The sequence below is a fragment of the Lissotriton vulgaris genome, chromosome 4_1, assembly GCF_964263255.1.
Source record: "Lissotriton vulgaris chromosome 4_1, aLisVul1.2, whole genome shotgun sequence".
Taxonomy (NCBI): Eukaryota; Metazoa; Chordata; class Amphibia; order Caudata; family Salamandridae; genus Lissotriton; species Lissotriton vulgaris.
Genome location: NC_141691.1, coordinates 2,141,701,750 through 2,141,724,307, shown reverse-complemented (window position 1 = coordinate 2,141,724,307; position 22,558 = coordinate 2,141,701,750). Strand labels below are relative to the sequence as shown.

The 22,558-nt window shown below is 46.2% G+C and overlaps 1 protein-coding gene across 1 annotated transcript in view; it reads left to right on the top strand.

The window, feature by feature from the left end:
* LOC147725257 (vomeronasal type-2 receptor 26-like) overlaps positions 1-22,059 on the top strand; it is a 206,459-nt gene extending 184,400 nt beyond the window's left edge. The window contains exon 8 of the mRNA XM_086918224.1: positions 21,155-22,059. Within this exon, the coding sequence (XP_086774350.1) occupies positions 21,155-22,059 (905 nt within the window). The remainder of the gene's footprint in view (positions 1-21,154) is intronic.
* The last annotated feature ends 499 nt before the right edge of the window (positions 22,060-22,558 follow it).

Here is a 22,558-nt window from a genome sequence, read left to right as displayed (position 1 = left end):
AGACAGGTGTGTAAAACATTTATCACCAAAACAGTAAGCAAGTAATTTATAAAGTCAGAGAATATAATCATCTTCAAAATCACACTCCGCGCTCGGCCTCTAACCCTACCTGCCCTACCATATACTAGTGAGTTACAGGTAGGCAGTCAGAAAATTAAATCTAATTACCATAAACTTTTCAAAAAGAGCACTGACCCTGGGCCTGGTTGGCAGAGCTCTGAGCACAATCAGAGTCATCAACCACCAGTATCAGTTCAAACTAAGAAATGGGGCTTATAAGGGCAAAACGGGGTGCATGTAGAAACATGTAGATGTTGCTCTCCATGCTGGTGGCCTCCACTTCTGCAATGCGGATGATCTTGGAGTTGTCCACACCAATCTCTTCTTCCCGATTTGCATGGGGCCATCACATTGTTGCAAGGCTAGTCACATTAGGATTTTTGCATGAATAAAGTTATCTTTACCAGATATGGTGTAACAGCATGATCTTTGTAGATTATGTGAACGTTTTGTTTTGAGAAATTACCAAAAATATGCAATTTATGATTTTATAATTAGAATTTTGCCCACAACTATCACAGACCCTTTTAAGGCCCTGCATCCAAATGCCCACTGAACATTGCCAGAGACCCTGCCCCTACTGCCCAACCACAGTTATGGTGTTGCCAGTGATTGAGGGACTGAATTGAAGCTTTGATGCAAATTGGAAGCAGTATTTGACTGGAAGATATGATTTAGATGTCATGAATGATGCCATTTAAAATGTCATTGGTGAAGTGATATATGAAGTCATAAGCAGTGCTTATGGGCGAAAATATTGTTAGTTCACTAAACTAAAAGTGTTTTTTTTAACATTCTCTCTTGTCTCACCCCAACACCAATCTAAAACATCACTTGAATCACTGTTTGTTTCAGAGATTTGAATTTTCACACAGTCGAGGCTATGAGCAAACCCTTCTCTATTTCTTTATGAATGTTTTTGGCACCACAGTACAAATATCTCTACCTCAGTTTCAAGACTGGTGCTGCAGTATCTCAATCAGGACATCGCTGGGTCCTGTGGTAAGGGCGCAGGTAAACCATTTCTGGATTTTTCCCACAGGCTAACACTGTTTAGACTGTGACCTGGCTGATCTCATTTAAAAAAAAACTTTTCAGGCACCACAAAACTAAAACTGACACTTCTGCACCAATATCAGTATGGTGGTACTTCATTGAGGGCTTTGCTCAGCATTGTGATCTGACCTCTGACCTGGCTCTGCACTCAGCTCCTCCTGGGCACCCATACAGCCCACAAATGAGTAGTTTCCAGCCTGATCCTGTGTCCATCCCCCCACTGGGCATCCAAAGCCAATAGACTCCCAACCTCTGTTGTGCACTACCTTTGACCGTGTAGAACCGGAGGGGACATGGCCTTATCTCCAGTAATTCCTGCACCCATTTTCCCACGGGTTACCAACCTTGCACTGTGCACAGCGTTTGTTTGAGTACAGCGGGGCTTGGCAGTAGGGCCTGGCATCTGATCAGGCCCTTCACCCAACAGTCTAGGAGTGCCAAACGCCCACTGCAGATAGGCTTCAGCTGCAGTATCTTTCCCATTCTCTCCTTCTATTGTCTCTCTATTATTGCATATCTCTCCAGGGGGCAGCTTGAGAAATAGAGATATGCATTGGAGGGCCACAGGGCCTGACATCCACCCAGACCCTGCACCCAGCCTCCCATGGGCACCCAACTAACACTGGGCACCCACACCCTCACTCCAACAGCAACTTCACAGACCTGACTTGGCTGAAGACAAAGGAAGAGCCAGGGACAGTGGAGGACAAGATAATGACAAATGGAGCCTCTGCAAAGCAGCAGTGGCCATCCTGCTAATCCCACACTTGAAAACAAAGACGGCCTCGAATAAATCAGTGGTTTTACCCAGGGCTCAATCTAATGCATTGCATTGAAGTCAGTGGACTCTGGGAGCTTTGTTTACTTTCTCTCACCTGCAAGTAATGTAACCTTGTAAATCACATTCAGGAAAAAAATGCTACCATATTAAACCATTTGTAACCTGTTGGCTCCTTTGTCATGTGCCTCTAAGATTATTTGCAACTTGTGCATGAAGGCATGAAAAAACCCTATCAAAAACAGCCAGAAAGTAACAAAGTTGGAAAAATATATCTCTATTTCTCAAGCTGCCCCATGAGAGATATGCAATAATAGAGAGACAATAGAAGGAGAGAATGGGAAAGCTGAAAGAATGGAAGTGATAACAGGGGTAGCTCTTCCGCTAAGGCGGAGGAACATTGCCCCACTTCTCACTGTCACAGTGGCATTGCAAAATGGAATTGGTGCAGGGCGTGGTGTCCTCTCAATGTGGTGCAGTCAGTGGCTCGGTAAAGATCATCCAGATGGCTTCGATGAGACCAACACTTATGGTGCAGGGCAAGATGGTGCTCAATGCGTTGCGGTGCTGGCAGGTTGTAGTGCAGTGGCAGACCCGATTTGCGGGAGCTGGGGTCAGTCGGCCTAGCCGGCTGTGTGGGACGAGGCAGTGTGTTATGAAACTTTACGAGCAGAGCCCCCAACCCCGATGCAGTCATGGGTGTCGAGGCAGCAACAGCATTGATGAGAACAGAATAGAGAAGTGAAGCGATGCGGAGCGGACTGCGCTGCCCCCAGATCACAGTGCAAGCAGTGGCCCAGTGATGGCAGCTTCGGTCGTCCTCATCGGTGAGACCAGGGTTGCGGTACAAGATGAGGGCGGTGCGGTCAGCGGTTCAGTCAGGATACAAAGCCAGCCACGGAGTCGGTGATGGAGTCGGTTGTGGTTCCCATCTCTGTGGCAACTGAAACAGCAGTTCCAGAAGCGTACCCAGAGGTTGGTGAAGTCTTTGCAGTCTCTGAAACTCCAGAACAGGAGGAAAGCTCGATCTCAGGCCCTTGGAGCTACTCAGCACAAGTAAACAAAATTCCATCGAATCCTTTCACTGCCCAAGACAGAAGCAGCAACTGCAGGTCAACCCAAGAAGGGAACAACACAGCAAAGGTGGCAATACTCCTTCTGGCAACTCTTTGGGCTATTCTTCTTCTTGGCAGGTTCCTTGGTTACAGTTAGTTCCAAAGTTCTGGGGTCTGGGCCCCAATATTTAAACTCCAAATTCCTTTGTCCTCTCAGGCAGAGAGTGTACGTGCTTAGTCAAAACCAGTTTAGGCTTCTCTGGTCCAGCGTCCCAGCAGGGTGCATGGGATATCTCCTTCCACCACTCTAAATGAAGGCCGAGCCTATTCAGGTGTAAGTGACAACTCCTCCCACTACTCTGAATGCAGCCCAGGTATATTCAGCCCATCTCTAACCCATCTAGATGCTCTAGAGCCTCTGCTCCTCCCCAGCCCCAGTTACTCCAAAGACAGACAGTCAATACACATCCTAACAGAGGCACACAGGATGGCTAAGCAAGAAAATACCTACTTTCTAAACAGGGTATTTTGAAACACAGAATGTAATAATCACCTTTACTAAAAGATGCATCTTTAGATTCTTAGTTCGGGCATACTAAACTTTATTTTTCTACCCTGTTCCCAGGGGTAGTTAGGTTTATAAGATGTTATAAACAAATTCCCCATTCTTCACCATGGGAACAGGTAGCCTTGCAATAGTGAAAAACGAAATTGGCAGTAATTCACTGTCAGGGCATACAACACACCAGGGCATGTCAGAACTTTCACACACACTGCACCCTGACCACAGGGGTACCTTGGGCCTACCTTAGTGTTGACTGACATGTAAGAAAAGAGAAGGTTAGGGCCTCGCAAGAACCTCAAGAGCTCCTGGCCCATCCCCCTGCTCCCTTTCCCGGTGAAAGTCGTTGAGAAGATTGTCAACAGGCAACTGACCCATTTCCTCAAAGAGAACAACACCCTGGTCTCGTCCCAATCCGGGTTCCGCAGCAACCACAGCACCAAAACTGCCCTCAACACCTCAACCGACGCCATCAGGACCATGCTGGACAATGGCGAAACAGCAGCCCTCATCCTTCTAGACTTCTCGGCCGCCTTCAAAACCATCTGCCACCACACTCTTATGCACAGGCCTCCAAGGATCCACAACAAAGCCCTGGACTGGATCACCTCCTTCCTCACCGGCAGAACCCAGAAAGTCCACCTCCCTCCATTCCGATCCGATACCACCAAGATAACCTGCAGCGTACCACCAGAGTCATCTCAAATGCAGACGACAACCAGCTGATCCTTTCCCTCACCAAGGACCCAGCCACCGCCAAAACCAACTTAAACAAAGGAATGAAGGCCACCACTAAATGGATGAAAAAGAGTCACCTGAAACTGAACTCGGACAAGATGGAGGTCCTCATCCACGGCTCCACCCCCTCCGCCTGGGATGACTCCTGGTGGCCTGCCACCCTGGAAGCTGCGCAGACACCCACCAACCAGGTACGCAACCTGGGGTTCATCCTGGACTCATCACTATCAATGACCCAGGAAGTCAACGCCGTCTCCTCCTCCTGCTTCAACACCCTCCACATGTTCTGTAAGATCTCCAGATGGATCCCCACCAGAACCTGAAGGACGGTCAACCCGGCCCTCGTCAGCAGCAGGTTAGACTACGGCAATGCTCTCTACCCGGGAATCATGGCGAATCTCCAGAAAAGACTTCAACGCATACAAAACGCCTCCATACGCCTCATCCTCGACATCCCCTGCCACAGCCACATCTCTGTCCACCGAGAGACCTGCACTGTTTACCCATCAACAAGAGGATCACCTTCAAGCTCCTCACCCACGCTCACAAAGCATTTCACGACACCGGACCAACATACCTCAACAAACGACTCACCTCCTACACTATCAACCGCCAGCTTCGCTCCGCTGACCGCACCCTCACCACCATCCCACGCATCCACGAACAACCACCGGCAGTAGATCATTCTCCCACCTCGCCGCCAATACATGAAACACCCGCCCTATCCACATGTGACAGACCCAGGACCTGCTGACCTTCAAGAGAATTCTCAAGACCTGGCTGTTTGAGCAGTAGCAGCACCTCCTCCACCCCCCCCCCCCTTAGCTCCTTGAGACCCTCAGAGGTGAGTAGTGCACTCTACAAATGTTTGATTGATTGATTGGTACACTTGCCAAGTCGACATGGCAGTTCCAAAGTGCACGCAGACTTTGCATTTTCAAGTCTGAGTTACCTTTTCAGGGCTACTCATGTTAGGTGGCACAACCAGCGCTGCAGGCCATCTAGTCACACACAACAATGAATAAAACAATTGTTCTGTAAAGACCACTGGTTCAGTCTGTTTACGTATTTCAATTGAATCATTTTAATTTTTATCAAAGTTTTTTTTAAAAGAGATTTTTGGACAAAAAGAGCAAAATTGGACAAACAGCCTATTTACAAAGTGAGTCCTTATTTTAGAAAAGGGGATATCTACAAAACACTTTTTTGAAAAAGAGAAAGTTAGAATTTTTTTTTTTAAGAAATGAAGAGTAAAGGGAGGGCCAAAAAACCATTTATCCCATCTTCAAGCTCAGTCATTCCGTGTTACTTTCATACGCATACCTCGGTCATTCTCTCATACTCACAAAACGGAGAATTAGAAAAGTAGAAAAATAGAAAAGGAAGTACCTCACCTAGAAGTGTTAGTTCTATATTTTTTTAGGGTGGTGGGTTACTGTTTAATATTTATTTTACTTAGAATCGTATGAATCACAAAACTACGGACATCCAACTTATTTTCATATTATATTCTTATATTCCAAAGAAAATAAATAACAGATTGGCCTAAAGAACAGAAAGGTCGACGCGTTTCAAAGCCACTTAATTATGGGGGCTCTCCTCTGGACCGTGAAGAAAAATCCTCAGAGTCAACATGACTAAAGTATTCCTCTTCCCACTGCAGCCAGGTGTAATTCCCCAAAACCTACTTGTGGACTCGATTGCCTCCAGTGGGCGCCTTACTCCTTAAAATACCGTAAGATTGAAAGTTCTCCCACTCTGGAGGACCTTGTACGGGCAACCTTGGTGATATTCACCATCTTGGCCTAAGTAGTCTTTTGGAACTCTCTACTTATCACAATGCTAGGGTCCATAGCCCACTGTAAGATGGCAGTCCTTGGGTACTTACTATACCATTTCATAAACCAGTGATAGTTCCTGCTAAAACGGTTCGGGCTCTCAATACTGTATCACTCAAGATAATCTTGAATACGGTGTCCCCATATTAACATGACCAAACCTTTCTTTCTTATCGACTTGGGGGCATTTGGACACCTGGCTGTCACGCCTCCTACTATGCTGCACAATTCCAATGGTTGCCTATTGGCTCACAGGATACTCTTTAACTGAGATGGGCTTCACAGCATTCTTGATTTAAAAGAAGTTCTGTGTAATGTACTAGTTCTGAATGCCTGCGACCATTCCGCCTTCACTCCACTGCTAGAGGGGGTGCATACATGTCTGATTAATTCATTTACAATTACACTGCTGAGAATTGTTACCCACCCTATGGCTCTCTCCTCTCCTGACCTCACTCAATGGCAGGGATCTATTTCAAGATGGACTCCTACTTGACTTCCTAACCATAAATTCTCGAAGTAGACTCCCTGTGGTTGAGTTCCTTCCCTAAAGCTGGATATGCCTGGCAATATGCCATACCTGGCAAACCTTTGTCACGAGGCCCATACACACAATCATACCCGACTACAGACCAACCACTACATTGTCCACTGCAATGCTTCAATACTCCTCTCACATACCTTGCAATGCACTATTTAACTTTATCAAAACATGCATTCTCTATATAGTGTATCTTCCCCCTATGAAGCTAAACACACTGTTTGCAAATGACTCTCTGAACTGCCCCCAATGCCAGACAACACCAGCGCACCGGACTCATATGTTCTTGCACAATCTGAGCCTGAGGGTGGTGTGGTGAGCAAAAGAATGATGGATTTTTAACCCAGATCCTTGTGACTGGGGGGAATGTTTGCATCGTCCAGCATTTCATCCATCAATTGTTTCTTTTGCATATGTCACTCTAAGTGGGAAGGGTATGCCGAGACGTGGGTCCCATACACTCTACACCGCTGGATTCAAGCTAGCCTGGCTGATGAAGGGTGATGCCCTGAAAGTAGTCCCAGGATGCTTGTTTCCATTCCAGGGAGAACCTGGCTTGGCATTTCAGTCTGGACTGTTCCCACAAGGAACAGGGTCAAGACTGATCTGCATATGGCCAGGTCTAAACTGTGGTGGTGTGGTGAGCAAAAGAGTGATGAATTTATCCCAGATCCTTGTGAGTGGAGTGAATGTTTGTATTGTCCAGCATTCCGTTCACCAATGCTTCTTTTGCATACTTTTGGACTGGAGCATTTTCCATACTCACAGCTTACTGAGCGGCCACTCTGTCACTCTCCTGGAGACATCGCACATGGCAGCTACCCCAGCTCTGAAAGGGCGGAACTTACTTTGTTGAGGCATGGGCGAGCTATCTCCTGGCGTTGGAGATCCCTGACTCCCCACTCTTCGTCCTCTTAGATAATGATCATCAACCCTAGGCTCAGGAAGAGGGTATCTCCTTATGTAGAGAGGAGAAACTGGGGCTCTGCCGTATTCCAAATACTGTTCACCTTGCTAATTGATCACAAACGTATGATTTCTAATGATGATCTCGCTCTTATCAGCTTTGGCGCATTACTTGCAGCGCGACCTTACTAGCAGCTCTTCGAGTATTTAAAGCTCCCGTTTTTGTCCTTTACTTTGTTTCTAGGTTTTGATATTATCCCCTGTTTTTAAAGCCGGTCACGCATACTCACATTGCTGTTCTCTCTCCCGTACTGTAATTGTTATAATTCACAGCACTTTGCGGGTCCTGCGCCCACGTCTCGTTGGCGGCCATCATTGTTGTGGGGATAGTCTGCGCGCTCTAGTCCTCTCTCTAGGAGGCGAGCAGAGCATAAATCCAGGCAAATCAGGTCAGCTCTCTCTTATCAGCTTTGGCGCATTACTTGCAGCGCGACCTTACTAGCAGCTCTTTGAGTTTTTAAAGCTCCCATTTTTGTCCTTTACTTTGTTTCTAGGTTTTGATATTATCCCCTGTTTTTAAAGCCGGCCACCCATACTCACATTGCTGTCCTCTCTCCCGCACTGTAATTGTTATAATTCATCGCACTTTGCGGGTCCTGCGCCCACGTCTCGTTGGCGGCCATCATTGTTGTGGGGATAGTCTGCGCGCTCTAGTCCTCTCTCTAGGAGGCGAGCAGAGCATAAATTCCAGCCATGCCTACGTGCAGCGGTGACGCGGTGCGGGGACGCCAGACTGACGCCGGAGTTACGCCAGAGTTTAGCCCGTCTGCGCCCGTCCGCGCTGAGGACGGGCTGCAGGACGGGCTGGACCTGGATCATACACCTCCATCTTTCGTTAAGGTAACCAGGCGATACACCTTATGAGAACTTTTGGCTCTTAGGCCCTCAGCGCGCCCTTGTTTACATCGTTTCTCCCCTGAAGGGATACTGCATACTCACCGCTGTATGAACTGGCTTTCTTATTAATGCGCGTTCGCTCATCAAACACAACTTAGCCTTCCACGATTTTGTGGATGAGAGACAGCCGGACTGGGTCTTCATTACGGAGACCTGGGCTTCTGACTCTTCCGGCCATGATCTTCTTTTAGCCATCCCAGGGGGCTATTCTCTTCATAAGCTGGATAGACCTGTACGTAGAGGAGGAGGAATTGCCATTCTTTTTAAATCTTCCCTTTCCTGCACGGTTAAACCGCTATCCATGCCTCAAGATCGCTTTGAAGCTCTATACTTCTGTATCACATGTGCTCCATCGGTCTCTTTCACGGGGATACTGATCTATAGGCCGCCTGACCACAGAGCCAGCTTCTCCTCTGACTTACTGAGAATTCTCAAACCTTATTTTGGAAAGCCCTGTCTCACCATATTGGGCGACCTCAATTTCCATCTTGATGAGGCTGATTCTAAGGATACCCTGTCATTGGTTGAGTCACTTGGAGCCTGTGACCTTGTTCAGCTTGTTACCAGTCCCACTCACAAGGCAGGTCACATCCTCGACGGGGTATTTTCTAATGATTCGAGACTTGCTAGCGGCTCTCCTCTGCCGTTGGTCTGGACTGATCATTTTGCAGTACCATTATATCTTGCTCTCTCTGCCTCATGCTCCACCAAGCAGGATACAACTTCTCTCGCTCTTAGAAGAAACCTCAGAAACATTACGGATGAGGCTCTTGCCTCTCTAGTTCTGTCTCCCGAGGTCCTCTCCCCTAAAGACGCGGATGAGGCAGCCCAAGATCTGATGGACTCTATCACTAACGCAGTGGAAAAGCTTGCCCCTGCATCCCTGCGATATGTAGCCCGACGCAAGCCGACAGCACCATGGTTCTCTGACCATCTAAGATCACTAAGACAGGGCTGCAGAAGCAGTGAGAGAAGATGGAGGAAAACCTGGGATCCTAAGGACCGGGAGGCTCATAAGTCTGCTCTGCGGGAGTATAAACAGAAAGTGATATTGGAAAAGCAGGAATACTTTTCCAATCTTACTAGCTCACTCACTTCTTCTAGGGAGCTTTTCAAAATGGCTGATTCGCTATGCTCCCTTCAACTCCCAGATCCCGTAGTCAGCTCTCAGGATCAAGTCAAGTCAAGTCAAGTCAAAAGATCTTTATTCGGAATAAAAAACATCCATAAAAGTACAAACAAAAAACATTTTAAAAACATTCAATTCAGTAGTTACAATTGGAGAATAGTCCAAGGGCAAACGAGCACAATCAAAATCCATTTACAATTTCACAGCTATACAAAATGTGTCCCTTCATAATGATAGATTTTTAAGTTTTTAAAAGAAGAGAATATTTTACAGTATTATTTAAAGAACGCTGTTTAAAAACACTGTTAAAAACACAATTTTAAAACCATTGTTAAAAAAGGATGGGCATCACATTGTCATGATTTTATCTATATACACATGAATTTTTTTTTTTTTTTTGTTTTTTTTTTATATTACAAAAAGATAAAACCGGTAGATTAAAAATTATCTAAAAAGTGCAAAATAGAAAGTGCAGTGTGCGATAGTTATACATCAATGTTAAGGGTGATTCTCGATCTAACAGCAGCTTTGAGAAAACAACTCATCCTAAAAATGACTTCATCTGATCCCAATACCAAGAAGGACCGAAGTGCCAATTTAAAATTAGTCAATCCGTTTTTCTTACAATAGGGCATAAGATAATGTACAGTGAGTTTTTTATAAAAACCACAAAAGAACAAGAAATGCATGAGACTTTGCTTCATGTCAGGGTTACAAGGGCAGTTTAAGGTTTCGAGGTTTTTATTATATCCCAGCGGGAAGTTCAGTAGATTAACTATACTCCCATCTCGGAAACAAAACAGTAAACCCCTTACCCATCTACCAAGATGCAAACGCAAATATCTGTACGGTGGGCCAGGTTTTTTAGTGTGTGGTTCAGAGTAGGCCAAATATTTTACAACCGTGCATTTAGTCAGGTTCTTTCTGTCACGCTCTTCGCTATATAAGTCATACAATGCCCTTAAAATGATGGTCTTATGGGAGCGATTTATTAGGTTTGGTGATGTGAACAGAGAAACCAAACCCACACTTGCAAGGCACTCTTTTACTGCTTTCAACCATGGTATATGGTGTCCCCTATCACACTTTAGGCAGTCCAAAATAATTTCACGGGTCAGGGTAGCAGCCGTGTTGTTCCATATCTTTATCCAGAATAATGCTGGTCTGGATCTCACAAAATCCTCTATGTAAGGAATATTTAATTCATTATGACATACATAGTTAGGAGAACAGATAACCCCCCCAATACCTTACGACAAAATCTATTTTCTTCTATTTGAATATGGGAGCAGTTGGTATAACCCCAAACCTCAGCGCCGTAAGTGCCGGTTGGCATACATTGGGTTTGATATATCTTGACCAGGGGAGTTATTACATCAGCTTGGTTGGGTTGTCTCAAGGAGGTTACACAGTTAATGGCCTTGCCCAACTTATTCCTGGCATAAGAAACATGTGCATGCCACGTACCACTGTTTGAAAATAGCAGCCCTAGGTAGGGAAAAGTGCTGGTGCTTTTTAAAACATTTGACCCTGAAATAATCTGGGGGATTTTGTGATTTTTTGGACCACAACTCATGATCAATGATTTTTTAAAATTAGTTGTTAGGCCTAAATCGGCCATAAAAAGGACAAAACCTGAGATTAAAATACGGAGTGCCTTGGGAGTGCGGCCCATCAGGACCGCATCGTCTGCATAAAGAAGGGTGGGTATAGGGACTCCATTAATGTAGGGCACGTCACTAGTTAGGGTGCTCAAAGTGACGCTTAGCTTATTAATATACAAAATAAACAGGAGAGGGGCCAGCACACACCCTTGTCTGACCCCCCGACCAATGCTAATATCATCAGAAACTTCACCCATTTGATTCACACGTACACAAGCTTTAAGATCACGATGTAAAAAAGCTAAAAAATGTACCAGATGGTCATCTAAACCGTATTCAAGAAGGGTAGACCAGAGCCGGGAGCGGTTAACAAAATCAAAAGCCGAGCTCAAATCCATAAAGCCAAAATATAAAGGGGATTTCTTAGCGATATTATATTTTGCCATAATCAGGTTCAGATTCAAGCATTGTTCCACCGTTCCGACACTACTACGGAACCCAAACTGGCTAGGATGTAGGATGTTATTCTCATCAGTCCAAGTTCTTATCCTTTTAAATATGATCCATCCCAAAACTTTTAAGGTGTTATCTATTAAAGAAATTGGGCGGTAACACCCAGGATCCAGCCTGTCGCCCTTTTTAAAGATGGGAACAATAATGCTACGTGACCATGTTTCCGGGATCTGCCCGTCGGTTAAATTATTAAAAACATTGCATAGCAATGGGGCCCAAAAATCTGGCTCACATTTTAATTGGTCTATAGAGAGCCCATCGGATCCGGGCGCTTTATTCCCGGCACTTTCTAAAATGGCATCAAATACCTCAGATGTAGAAATAGACATTGGGTGTGGAGGGGGTAACAACGAAGGAGGATTATCTGGTGTTGCGTAGATTTTACCAAAATGTGCAACCCAGGTAGGACCAGTAATGTTACAATTGATTTCGGTCAAATTAGAACCAATAGATCTTATTTCCTTTACCTCCTTCCAGAACCCAGTGGTATCTTTCAGGTCAGCAGATCGTGCCAGGGAATCCCAGTGGGTTTTAAGTAATTCATTTGATCTGGTGCGTAAAGCACGCTTGTACTCTGCTCTGAGCAGCCTTACTCGCGGTATATCCCTCGGTTCAGCTTTTAAGGCAGCTCTAAGCATCCTATTTGATTTTGAGCATGGAGCATCAAACCATCTAGGCGTTTCCTCAGCCTTACTAGAGGCTGGTCTGGAAATTTCACCTTTAATTACGGTACAGAGTTCAGAAAATGATTTAATCACGTTAACCCCATGGTCCTCTGTGGTAAGACAATCTTTGATCAAAATTGGGTATTTTTTACATACTCCTGCCAGGATTCCCTTATTGTCTGCTCCCTTCCAGATTACCCTCAACTTGTCTGTCGAGACTTCCAGACCCCTTGCGCCTATTTCACGTCTTGGACACTTACCCTTCGGCAATGATAAATGGATGGCAATTGGGTAATGATCGCTGTGAATTTCACACACTACTTCTGCCCTTATTAATGCCTTTGCAACGGCGTGTGAAACGAAAACATAGTCAATTGTTGTACCACCCCCATGTCCAATAAAGGTGGGGAATGGGGATGCGTGGTTTTCCATACCTGCATATTCCATGCAATTAACAAGTTCACTAGTAGCAAGAAAATCTAACAGTTCTATACCTCTTTTGCATGGGGGATTTCTTGGATGTACATGTGCATTAAAATCCCCCCCTAAACAAATGCCATCAAATTTCCCGTGTACCTGTCCATCCATAATTTCATTAATAAAATTAAATAATAGAATAAAACTTGGGTTAGGTTGGGACAAAAAATCATTGTTATAGAAGTTGATTAAACACAGTTTTATCCTCTGGGTATACGAGAGTGCCATGAAACTAGGACAATTTGTTTGTAGTTCGTCAATTTTAGCTTCAGCAGAAATTTTTATCCAAATGGACAATCCACCACTAGGACGACCAGCCAAAGGGACCGGAACAGTCCTGTTGTGGCAACTATACCCCTCGAACAATAGGTCCTCAACACACCAAGTTTCTTGAAACATTAATATGTCATAACAATTGACACAGTCCCTCCATGAAGAAATTCCCATCTTGGACTTTAGGCCCGCAATGTTCCAACTGAGAATTGTTAGGTTATTGTTTTTATTATTCCTCAAACAAGGACCCTGGTTAATTCTTGAGGCGGATTTAGATGTAACATGCCCCTGTTGATCGCATAGTGGGCTAGATGGGGAGATCTCCAGTGTTAACGGGGCCGCCTCTGGAGATGGTTCCACTAACTGAGCTGCCTCAAAGCACACGGGAAGTAGTTCGGTGCTTTCAGAGGGCAGTCAGTCCAATGTGTCCAGGTCCTGGAATATTCCAAACCTATTCTGTAATGGAAAAACTGGAGGGGGTTGCATCATCTTGTGGGGAGGACGGTAAAAATATTTTTGTGGTAGAGGGGTCACCACAGTAGATGGGCCGTGTCGACCAGGGTTGTAGTTCAACAGGAATTTTGCAGTGCCCGGGTTTCTAAAATTAATTACAATACAGTCCCCATTGATGTTTTTGTAAAGGGGACCGACCCAGGTTACTCGCCGTGTGGTTATGATCTCTTTTGAAATATCATAACCCACTCCCTTATGCTTTGTTAACCAGTCTATACACTTATTGTGAAGTTGAACCCATGATTCTCCTTGACCTTCCTTGAGCGGTGGGATTCCAGCCAGAACTAGAACATACGGACAAGCCTCAGGTGGAAGATGTAGGGCCGGACCTTGATGTTTGATAGGCCTGTTGTCCTCATGCGTGGTCTTTTTGTCGTGCTGGCTGGGGTTAACAGGGCCCTTCTGTGCTAAGGTGGTCTGCTTCGCTATGTTACTCTTTTTAATAGAATTAATTGATAATCCGCTTGCATCGTTAGCGGAGACAGAGGGTTTAGACGAAGTAACATGTCCATGTGTAGGGTTACATGGGAGTAAGGGGGTGTTGGTTTGACGATCAGGCGGATTACTGCCTGTTATGCCCTTACTTTTAGTCACCTTAGGTGTAACAGACTGTGTTGGGTTAGTAATGGCTTGTTGTTCCACTACCCTGATGTTACCATGGTCACCAGTAGTGGGGACACGAGTAGTGGATTCAAGGTCTTTTAGCAGACGTTCTACTCTCATTTTGTCCAAGTTCGCTATACCTTTTCTCTTTGCATCCTCGTTTTTAATTAAATTCTCCAATTTATCAAGTCTTTTAAAAATATTATTAAATTGTTTGATCATTTGACCTTCCAAATTTTTTAAAATTGTATCTGCAATAGTCTCAATAAGGTTCCCCTCTGACTTGGAATAGTGACTGGATTTGTCAGTTCCGTAGGGGGACTCAGTCTGGGTGGAGATAGATATGTAATTTGACCCCTCGTTATTTATAACGACCACGTCACCCAGATGCGGTTGATCCTGTGTAGGTACTATATGTTGGACCAACTTCTGTCTCTTCCCCTTATTCCACATACTTTGTGGGGTTGGTTGGTTGACAGTCCTTAGTGGCTGCTTCCGTTTGCTGTGGGTTATTTTAGCAGGGCCCCTCTTTCTCTTGGCTGCAACTTTATCAGATACCTTGTTAGCAGCCTCTGTAGATGTTATTACTGGGGCATGGCCAAGAGCCACTTCTGGTGCTATGTACGTGACAGTGTCATCATCGTCTAAGACAATTGGTACTTCAACAACGGGATGTGAGGGTTTTACAACAATTATTTCAGGGTTTATATGGGTATTGCCATTGAGGCTGCTCGTGGCATGTGGTTGATTAATGCTCATTGGGCCCATAGAAAATCTCCTTTCAGTCTCAACAATCTCGTTGAATGCAGTGTCTATCAATGCCTCGAACGACGTTAGCAGTGTTACAGGGGACTCAGCGTCCTGAGTAAGGATGTCAACATTATTACTTGTAGCGGTACAGTCAGCCATTGTAGACAACCTATTGGGAGACTAACCTTATAGAGAAATGTTGGTGGGGTGGCCCGCCCGACCACTGTTGACCTCTGAGGGCCTCAGAGGGCCCGCCCTTTGCCCGGGCTTCGCCCCGGGCGTCCCGCGATGCGGGGCTCTCCTTCCTTTGAAGGGCTCTGGCGCCCCCACGCAGCGCGACCCGCGTCACTGCAGACGCGCCGCCGCGAGGCCTGCCGGGATTTGTGGTCTCCCGGAGCGGCGGCGCGGAGTCCGGTGTTCAGGGACTCTTGGCGGTGGCTGGCTGCTGCTGCTGCTGGCTGCCCTCTGACTCTCGTGGCGGTGGCGGCAAAATCAGGCAAGTTTTCAAATCCCCCCGCTCTGCCGGGGCTCTCCTTCCTTTGAAGGGCTCTGGCGCCCCCACGCAGCGCGACCCGCGTCACTGCAGACGCGCCGCCGCGAGGCCTGCCGGGATTTGTGGTCTCCCGGAGCGGCGGCGCGGAGTCCGGTGTTCAGGGACTCTTGGCGGTGGCTGGCTGCTGCTGCTGCTGGCTTCCCTCTGACTCTCGTGGCGGTGGCGGCAAAATCAGGCAAGTGTTCAATCCCCCCGCTCTGCCGGGGCTCTCCTTCCTTTGAAGGGCTCTGGCGCCCCCACGCAGCGCGACCCGCGTCACTGCAGACGCGCCGCCGCGAGGCCTGCCGGGATTTGTGGTCTCCCGGAGCGGCGGCGCGGAGTCCGGTGTTCAGGGACTCTTGGCGGTGGCTGGCTGCTGATGCTGCTGGCTGCCCTCTGACTCTCGTGGCGGTGGCGGCAAAATCAGGCAAGTTTTCAATCCCCCCGCTCTGCCGGGGCTCTCCTTCCTTTGAAGGGCTCTGGCGCCCCCACGCAGCGCGACCCGCGTCACTGCAGACGTGCCGCCGCGAGGCCTGCCGGGATTTGTGGTCTCCCGGAGCGGCGGCGCGGAGTCCGGTGTTCAGGGACTCTTGGCGGTGGCTGGCTGCTGCTGCTGCTGGCTGCCCTCTGACTCTCGTGGCGGTGGCAGCAAAATCAGGCAAGTTTTCAATCTCAGGATCTATGCAATGACATCTCAGACTTTTTTCATAACAAAATCCTTGACATCCATACATCACTAGAAGTACAACGTCATTCTCTGGACGAGAATATCCCTCCTGGCATAAGTTCTCTGAATTCTTTGGATGCAGCCGCTTCCAGTTCACTCATGGAATTTCCATCTCTGTCTCTTGAAGGACTGAATCTTCTACTTGACAGGACGAAATCCTCCTCCCCTATGGACCCTCTACCTCTTAAAAAACTGAAAGAGTGTAGAAGCAGTCTTCTTCCCTCCATGTTGGAGGTGATGAATAAGGCGATTGCCCAGGGTTCCTTTCCATCGGTATGGAAGAAGGCTATTGTGAAGCCTCTCCTCAAAAAACCATCACTTGACCCCGGCCTCCTTAAACATTTTAGGCCTATATCCCTACTCCCTGCACCTGCTAAAATACTAAAAGCACATCTGAACTTTCATCTGTCTACCTTTCTGGATGCCTCTGAGTACCTTGACAACACCCAACACGGATTTAGGAAAGATCACAGCACAGAATCTGCGCTCACTTTTGTGGTCGACAACATTCGATGCAACGTGGAAGCTGGTCAAACCACAGTTCTAGTGCTTCTGGACCTCAAGGCCGCGTTCGATACCCTGTCTCCCGCCATTCTAACATCTCGGCTTAGGGAGGCAGGTGTCACTGGGTCGGCCCTGAGTCCCCTCAACTCTTTTCTCCTTGATAGGGAACAGAGAGTGATGCTCGGAAACCACCTCTCCCCTGCCAAGTCTTTGCAATGTGGGGTGCCACAGGGGTCGGCATTAAGCCCGACCCTGTTTAACATCCACGTGGCCCCCCTTTCTAGGCTGGTAAGATCGCAGGGGATGGAGGTGGTATAATACGCCGATGACACCCAGATCATGGTGTCACTTACTCATTCCTCTGTCGCCACATCTGCCTTCAGCTTCAGGTCATGCATGCAGCATGTAGCAGACTGGATGATCATCAACTCCCTGAAGCTGAATGGTGACAAGACAGAGGTATTGGTCTTTGGGAAGGACCAAGATGTCTGTTTGAGTGAGTGGTGGCCTTCCTCTCTTGCCATCTGCCCCACCCCCTCTCAATCTGCCAGAAATCTTGGCGTGGTTTTTGATACTTCACTCTCGATGTCTCTACAAGTGAATCGGACCGTGGCCACCTGTTGGGGTGTGATTAGGATACTCAACAGAATCCGTAGTTATCTCTCCCTTCAGGCACGTAAGCAGATTGCAGTCGCCCTTGTTGGCTCCAGGTCAGATTACTGTAATTCCCTACACATGGAGTCCAACAAGGGCCTCATACATCGGCTGCAAATCGTGCAGAATGCTGCAGCGCGGTTCGTCTTAGCCCTTCCTAAGACATCATCTGCCACCACCGCGAGGAGAGATCTCCACTGGCTTCCCGTCCAGCACAGAATCTACTTTAAAATTTTGTGCCCGACGTATAGAGCACTCGAGGATGGCTCTAAGGGTGCTATCAGATCTCTACTTACCCGCTACTATCCAACAAGGTGCCTTTGCTCTGCGGGATTTCTCCAACTTGTTGTCCCTTGTTTCAGGCTGACCAGATGGGGAGCTAGGGCTTTTTCCGTCGTTGCCCCTCAGCTCTGGAACGCCGTGCCAATGGAGATTAAAACCCTACCTTCAATGGACCTGTTCAAAAAGGCCTTAAAAACGTGGTGCTTCTCAAGAGCCTATTAAGGATGAACTGCTTCGCCTTTGATATGAGCTGGTATTTTGAAATAGGCGCCTTGATGCCCATTGGGCTAAGTTCGCGCAGGATAAGACGCCTTTCATTCATTCATTCATTCATTCATCTCCTGCCATGAAGGAATAGACACCTAATAGGAGGTGCTGCCTGACACAGTTGCCCCCTTCATCTCCCTGTTGCACACTCTGCAAGTGGATCTGGTTTCTTACTTTCACTGCCCCACATCTACACAACTATAATACTTTACAATAACAGGCTAAAGCCCTGTCCACCGAGCCATATCCAGAGTCATCTCCATCACACTCTGCTGCTCTTCATATATTATTATTCTACACGGTAAAACTGTACAATATCACGCTACAGCCCCGTCCCTACGGGCTGTATCCACAGCCACCTCCATCTCACTCTGCTCCTCTTCATATATTATTTTAAACTAATCGGGACTCCCCTCTCCCCCTTGCTGAGCTGTTACTGTTTGTTGCTTTACTGTTGGTTATTATCAGAACTACATTGTCATGGCCCATGCTTCAACGATCGCCCCATACACAAGTGCTTGATTGTTAAAAGTATCTCTGACATGCTTTCTCAGTTCTATATAAATATCAATAAGCATGGTTTTGAATATGAAGGAGTAGATGTTCTGGCTGTTTGCTGACTAATGTGAATGTTGTTCTAAAAATGGGGCCCAGATTTAACTCTGTCTTCAATTAGTTCCTGAATGATTCTGTTCAGTCCTTCCTCTTGCAAATTGTGTCTGCCTGAACTCTCAGTGGGAATGCTATCTAGGTGTTCAGTGCAATTCTGGTCAGAGGATAAGTTTACAGTTTCCATCTGAACAGCCCTATCATGGAAGTGCAGGATTGACGATTGCAGATTCAAGAGAGACCATAAAATACTCCGAATTATCTTGAACTTTGATGCTCTGATGACTCATCATCCTTGTGATAAGCTTTGCGGCCGGGTCTAAGAGACCATCATTAATTTCCCATTTCTTGTTGCATGACCTATGGTCACAGAACTTCTATATCGTGTGATGGGCGTCAACAGAGCAATCTGAAGAGATAGGTTTAGTTATTATTGTTTTTAGATGTTTTTTAGAGTGTCCTTGTATTGAAGCTGACAGTTTTGGAATGTGGTCTGCTTGAGGCCTTTAAAGATCTCTGTTGGATCTAAAGTGACCTCCTGAACTCCACTGGGGGTTTGAATCATTTGTGTAGCACACAGGGGAAGAAATTTGTCAGGGATTTTGACATGACATCTTTTACTGTGGTTTCAGTCACACCACATGTCCTAATGTTATTACAGCATGACCCGTCTTCCATGTCAGTAATTGAAAATTTTATAAAGTGGACATCATGACCCCAGTCTAGCACCTTACGCATTTGATTGTAGTTGGCCTTCATACATTTCTCAGCCAAGTCCATTCTTGCACTGATGCAGGAATCACAGTTCCATGAATTTCAGCTCATTCATCATTTCTGTGACTTTCTATTCTTAATTAGCCATAGTTGGGACAAAAAATGAAATTACTTTCATGATGAATTCTCATGTAAATCTAAGAATCTTTTGTGATGTTTTTCTAGTCACCTGCTTATTGTGTAGAAGTGCTTCTGGAAACAGAAGCTGAAGTGCTGTTCTTGCATATGTTGCAGCTGGGATAAGTTCCAGTAATGTGACAGGTAGTGAAGTAAGTTTGTATGTGTGAGCATATGTGGTTGCAATCTTTTTACATTGGGCATTAAGTTTGCAGTTGTATGGTAGTCAATCCCATTTAGACTTAGAGCTCAGAATAGATAGTATGTTACTAACCAACCACCACCTTTTCACTATTCCACATAGCCCTCATCTCCACTACAGGATATCAGGTCCCAGTGGTACTCAAGCCTCTATGCATTCATGCATCAATACACACAGAGGGGATGGTGCACTGCTCTTTTCAGAAGGTATATGACCGGATGAAAAATTTTAGGCCTTATTCCAATGCTAGGTCTCACTTATGGCTTTTAAGCATCAGCCTTGACAGTGGAATAAGCAATCAAGGCCAGTGAGGTGGGGGTTGGACCATATCAGTTTCAGTATAAAGTGTGTGCAGTAGTCTATGGAGAAGTGGCAATCTCATGTGGCCAGTCTACGCTCAAGAAAATGAGTCACATTGATGTACTCTCACTGCCCTGCTGCCGGGCACATTTCAGGGTGCCTTAAAGCAGTTGTTGTAGGCTCTGTCTACTTCCAGAGACAAAGTAATCTACATGATATCTGCCCTATCCCCAGCCCTAGAATCATTTTCCTATTGTGCATAAACACTACCTCCAGCTGTTTAGGTACAGGCTCGTTGCATTATTTGTATTCAGCAGGATTGTCAAGCATTATCCATAGAAATTAGTTGTTGACCTGGACGGTGTAAAGTGCAAGCAGGCAGGGAGATTCCTGCTGTGTTTGGTGTGTGTATATTTGGAATCTGTAGTGACAGTTCTCCACTGCCTCACACTCCATATGGGCTAACTCTTACAGCAGGAGGAGCAGCAATGCCTTTCTCTTCACTGCTCCACTGTTGATCACTCCATAATTTAATATGGCAGTCAGCACAGGCTTCACACACACTGTGTCATCCCAGCACCAGCTCTGGCTGTGGTGCTGCTCTACATTACTGTGTAGAATGGTCTCTGGGGGGTGCATCGCCCATTTCATTCATCTGACCACACTGCTCGATCACGGTACCCCCTTAGTTTGATGCAGTAGCAATGGTGGTGGGCATGTAATATCCAGTGGACAGCTAGCATTCTTCAGGTCCTCAGAAGGGATGGTAGCCTATATTCTCACCTCCACTTAATGGTGGTGATTGTCTTAAGGATCTTGGTCTCCTGGAATGGTGCATTTAGGTCATAGAACTTGCAATATCAGCATTATATACTGATACGATGGAATAGATCAGCATCCATGTTTCTCGTCATAGTCTAGTTTTAAATGATCTAATGTCAAAGAGAGGTGAAATGTGTGGCCATTAAGTGATTGCATTTGAGTAGCAAGAGTTTAACTCAAACCCTGCACCTTACATCTAAAATTGCCAAATAGCCAAACTTGCTATTAAAAGTAAAATATTTTTAAAATAAGTTGGGAAATAAATGTATTATTGCACAATCAAATACACATTTCTAAAATGTTTAAACCAGTGGAAATGACTGATTGTGTTTGCATTTTATTGTAGACATGGAAAACTGTATGCAGTGCCCTGAGGACCAGTGGCCGAATCTCAAAAAGTCTGGATGCCTCCTGAAGGTCATTGTTTTCCTCTCATACAGTGATATCCTTGGTGTGATTTTGGCCACTGTGGCCATGATCTTCTCTGCTATCACTGCTGGAGTCCTGGGAATCTTTCTCAAACACCAGGACACACCCATAGTGAAGGCCAATAACCGGGATCTCAGCTACGCACTCCTCACTGCCCTAATGTTGGCCTTTCTCTGCTCCCTCCTTTTTATTGGACGCCCTGCGGCATGGACCTGTCTGATCCAACAAGCTGCATTTGGAATTATTTTTACTGTTGCTGTGTCTTGTGTGTTAGCAAAAACTGTCACTGTTGTCATTGCCTTTAATGCCACCAGGCCGGGGAGCAGTTTAAGCAGATGGCTGGGATCACGAGTGTCCAGCTCTATTGTCCTCTTGTCCACACTAGGAGAAGTGACAATTTGTCTGTCTTGGCTGCTCACAGCTCCACCTCACCCTGGCACGGACACACAGTCTGAGACTGGGAGGATGATCCTGCAGTGTGACCAGGGTTCGGTGATTGCTTTCTACTGTGTGATTGGTTACATGGGACTCCTAGCCTTTGCCAGCTTCATAGTAGCATTCTTAGCCAGGAACCTCCCTGATAAGTTCAACGAGGCCAAGCTTATCACCTTCAGCATGCTGGTGTTCTGCAGTGTCTGGGTTTCTTTCTTCCCAGCCTACATCAGCACTAAAGGCAGGTACATGGTGGCCGTGGAAATCTTTGCCATCTTAGCTTCCAGCGCTGGACTGCTGGGCTGTTTGTTCATTCTCAAATGTTACATCATCCTGTTCAGACCAGATATCAACACCAGAGGACATTTAACCTTACATAGTCCTCTATAGGTTAATATTTGAGTTCAAAATGTATCCAATTTAATATCAAAATGTTGTATTTCTAGAGGGTTTGAAAGAAATGTATCATCCTTATGTATTATCATTTGACTGCCTGCAGGGAAGCATTAATACCTCCAGAAAAAAAGATAGTTTTAAGGACATCCGCTCGGGGTGATTTTGAGTCCTTCCTGTACTTGTACAGGAATTTATATAGCGCAAATCACCGAGCTGTTTCTAAGCGCTTACTTAGGGAATCCGTCCTGGTATTCCCCTGTGAGATAACCCCGGCAGGGTATCCGCAAGGTGAAAGCCAGGCATCCTGCCGTGAGGGGTCGTTTTGGAGATTAAGCAAGCTATTGCCCAGAGTCGCAGAGTGTGAACCCGTGAATCAAGTTGGCACCGGAGCGAGAATTGTCGAGTCCATGGACATTTTAGGACTCAAGAACCCGCCGAGCTGGGAATTGAACCCTGGTCCCGGGCTGACCTCTGCTTCCAGGTCTGCCTCCTC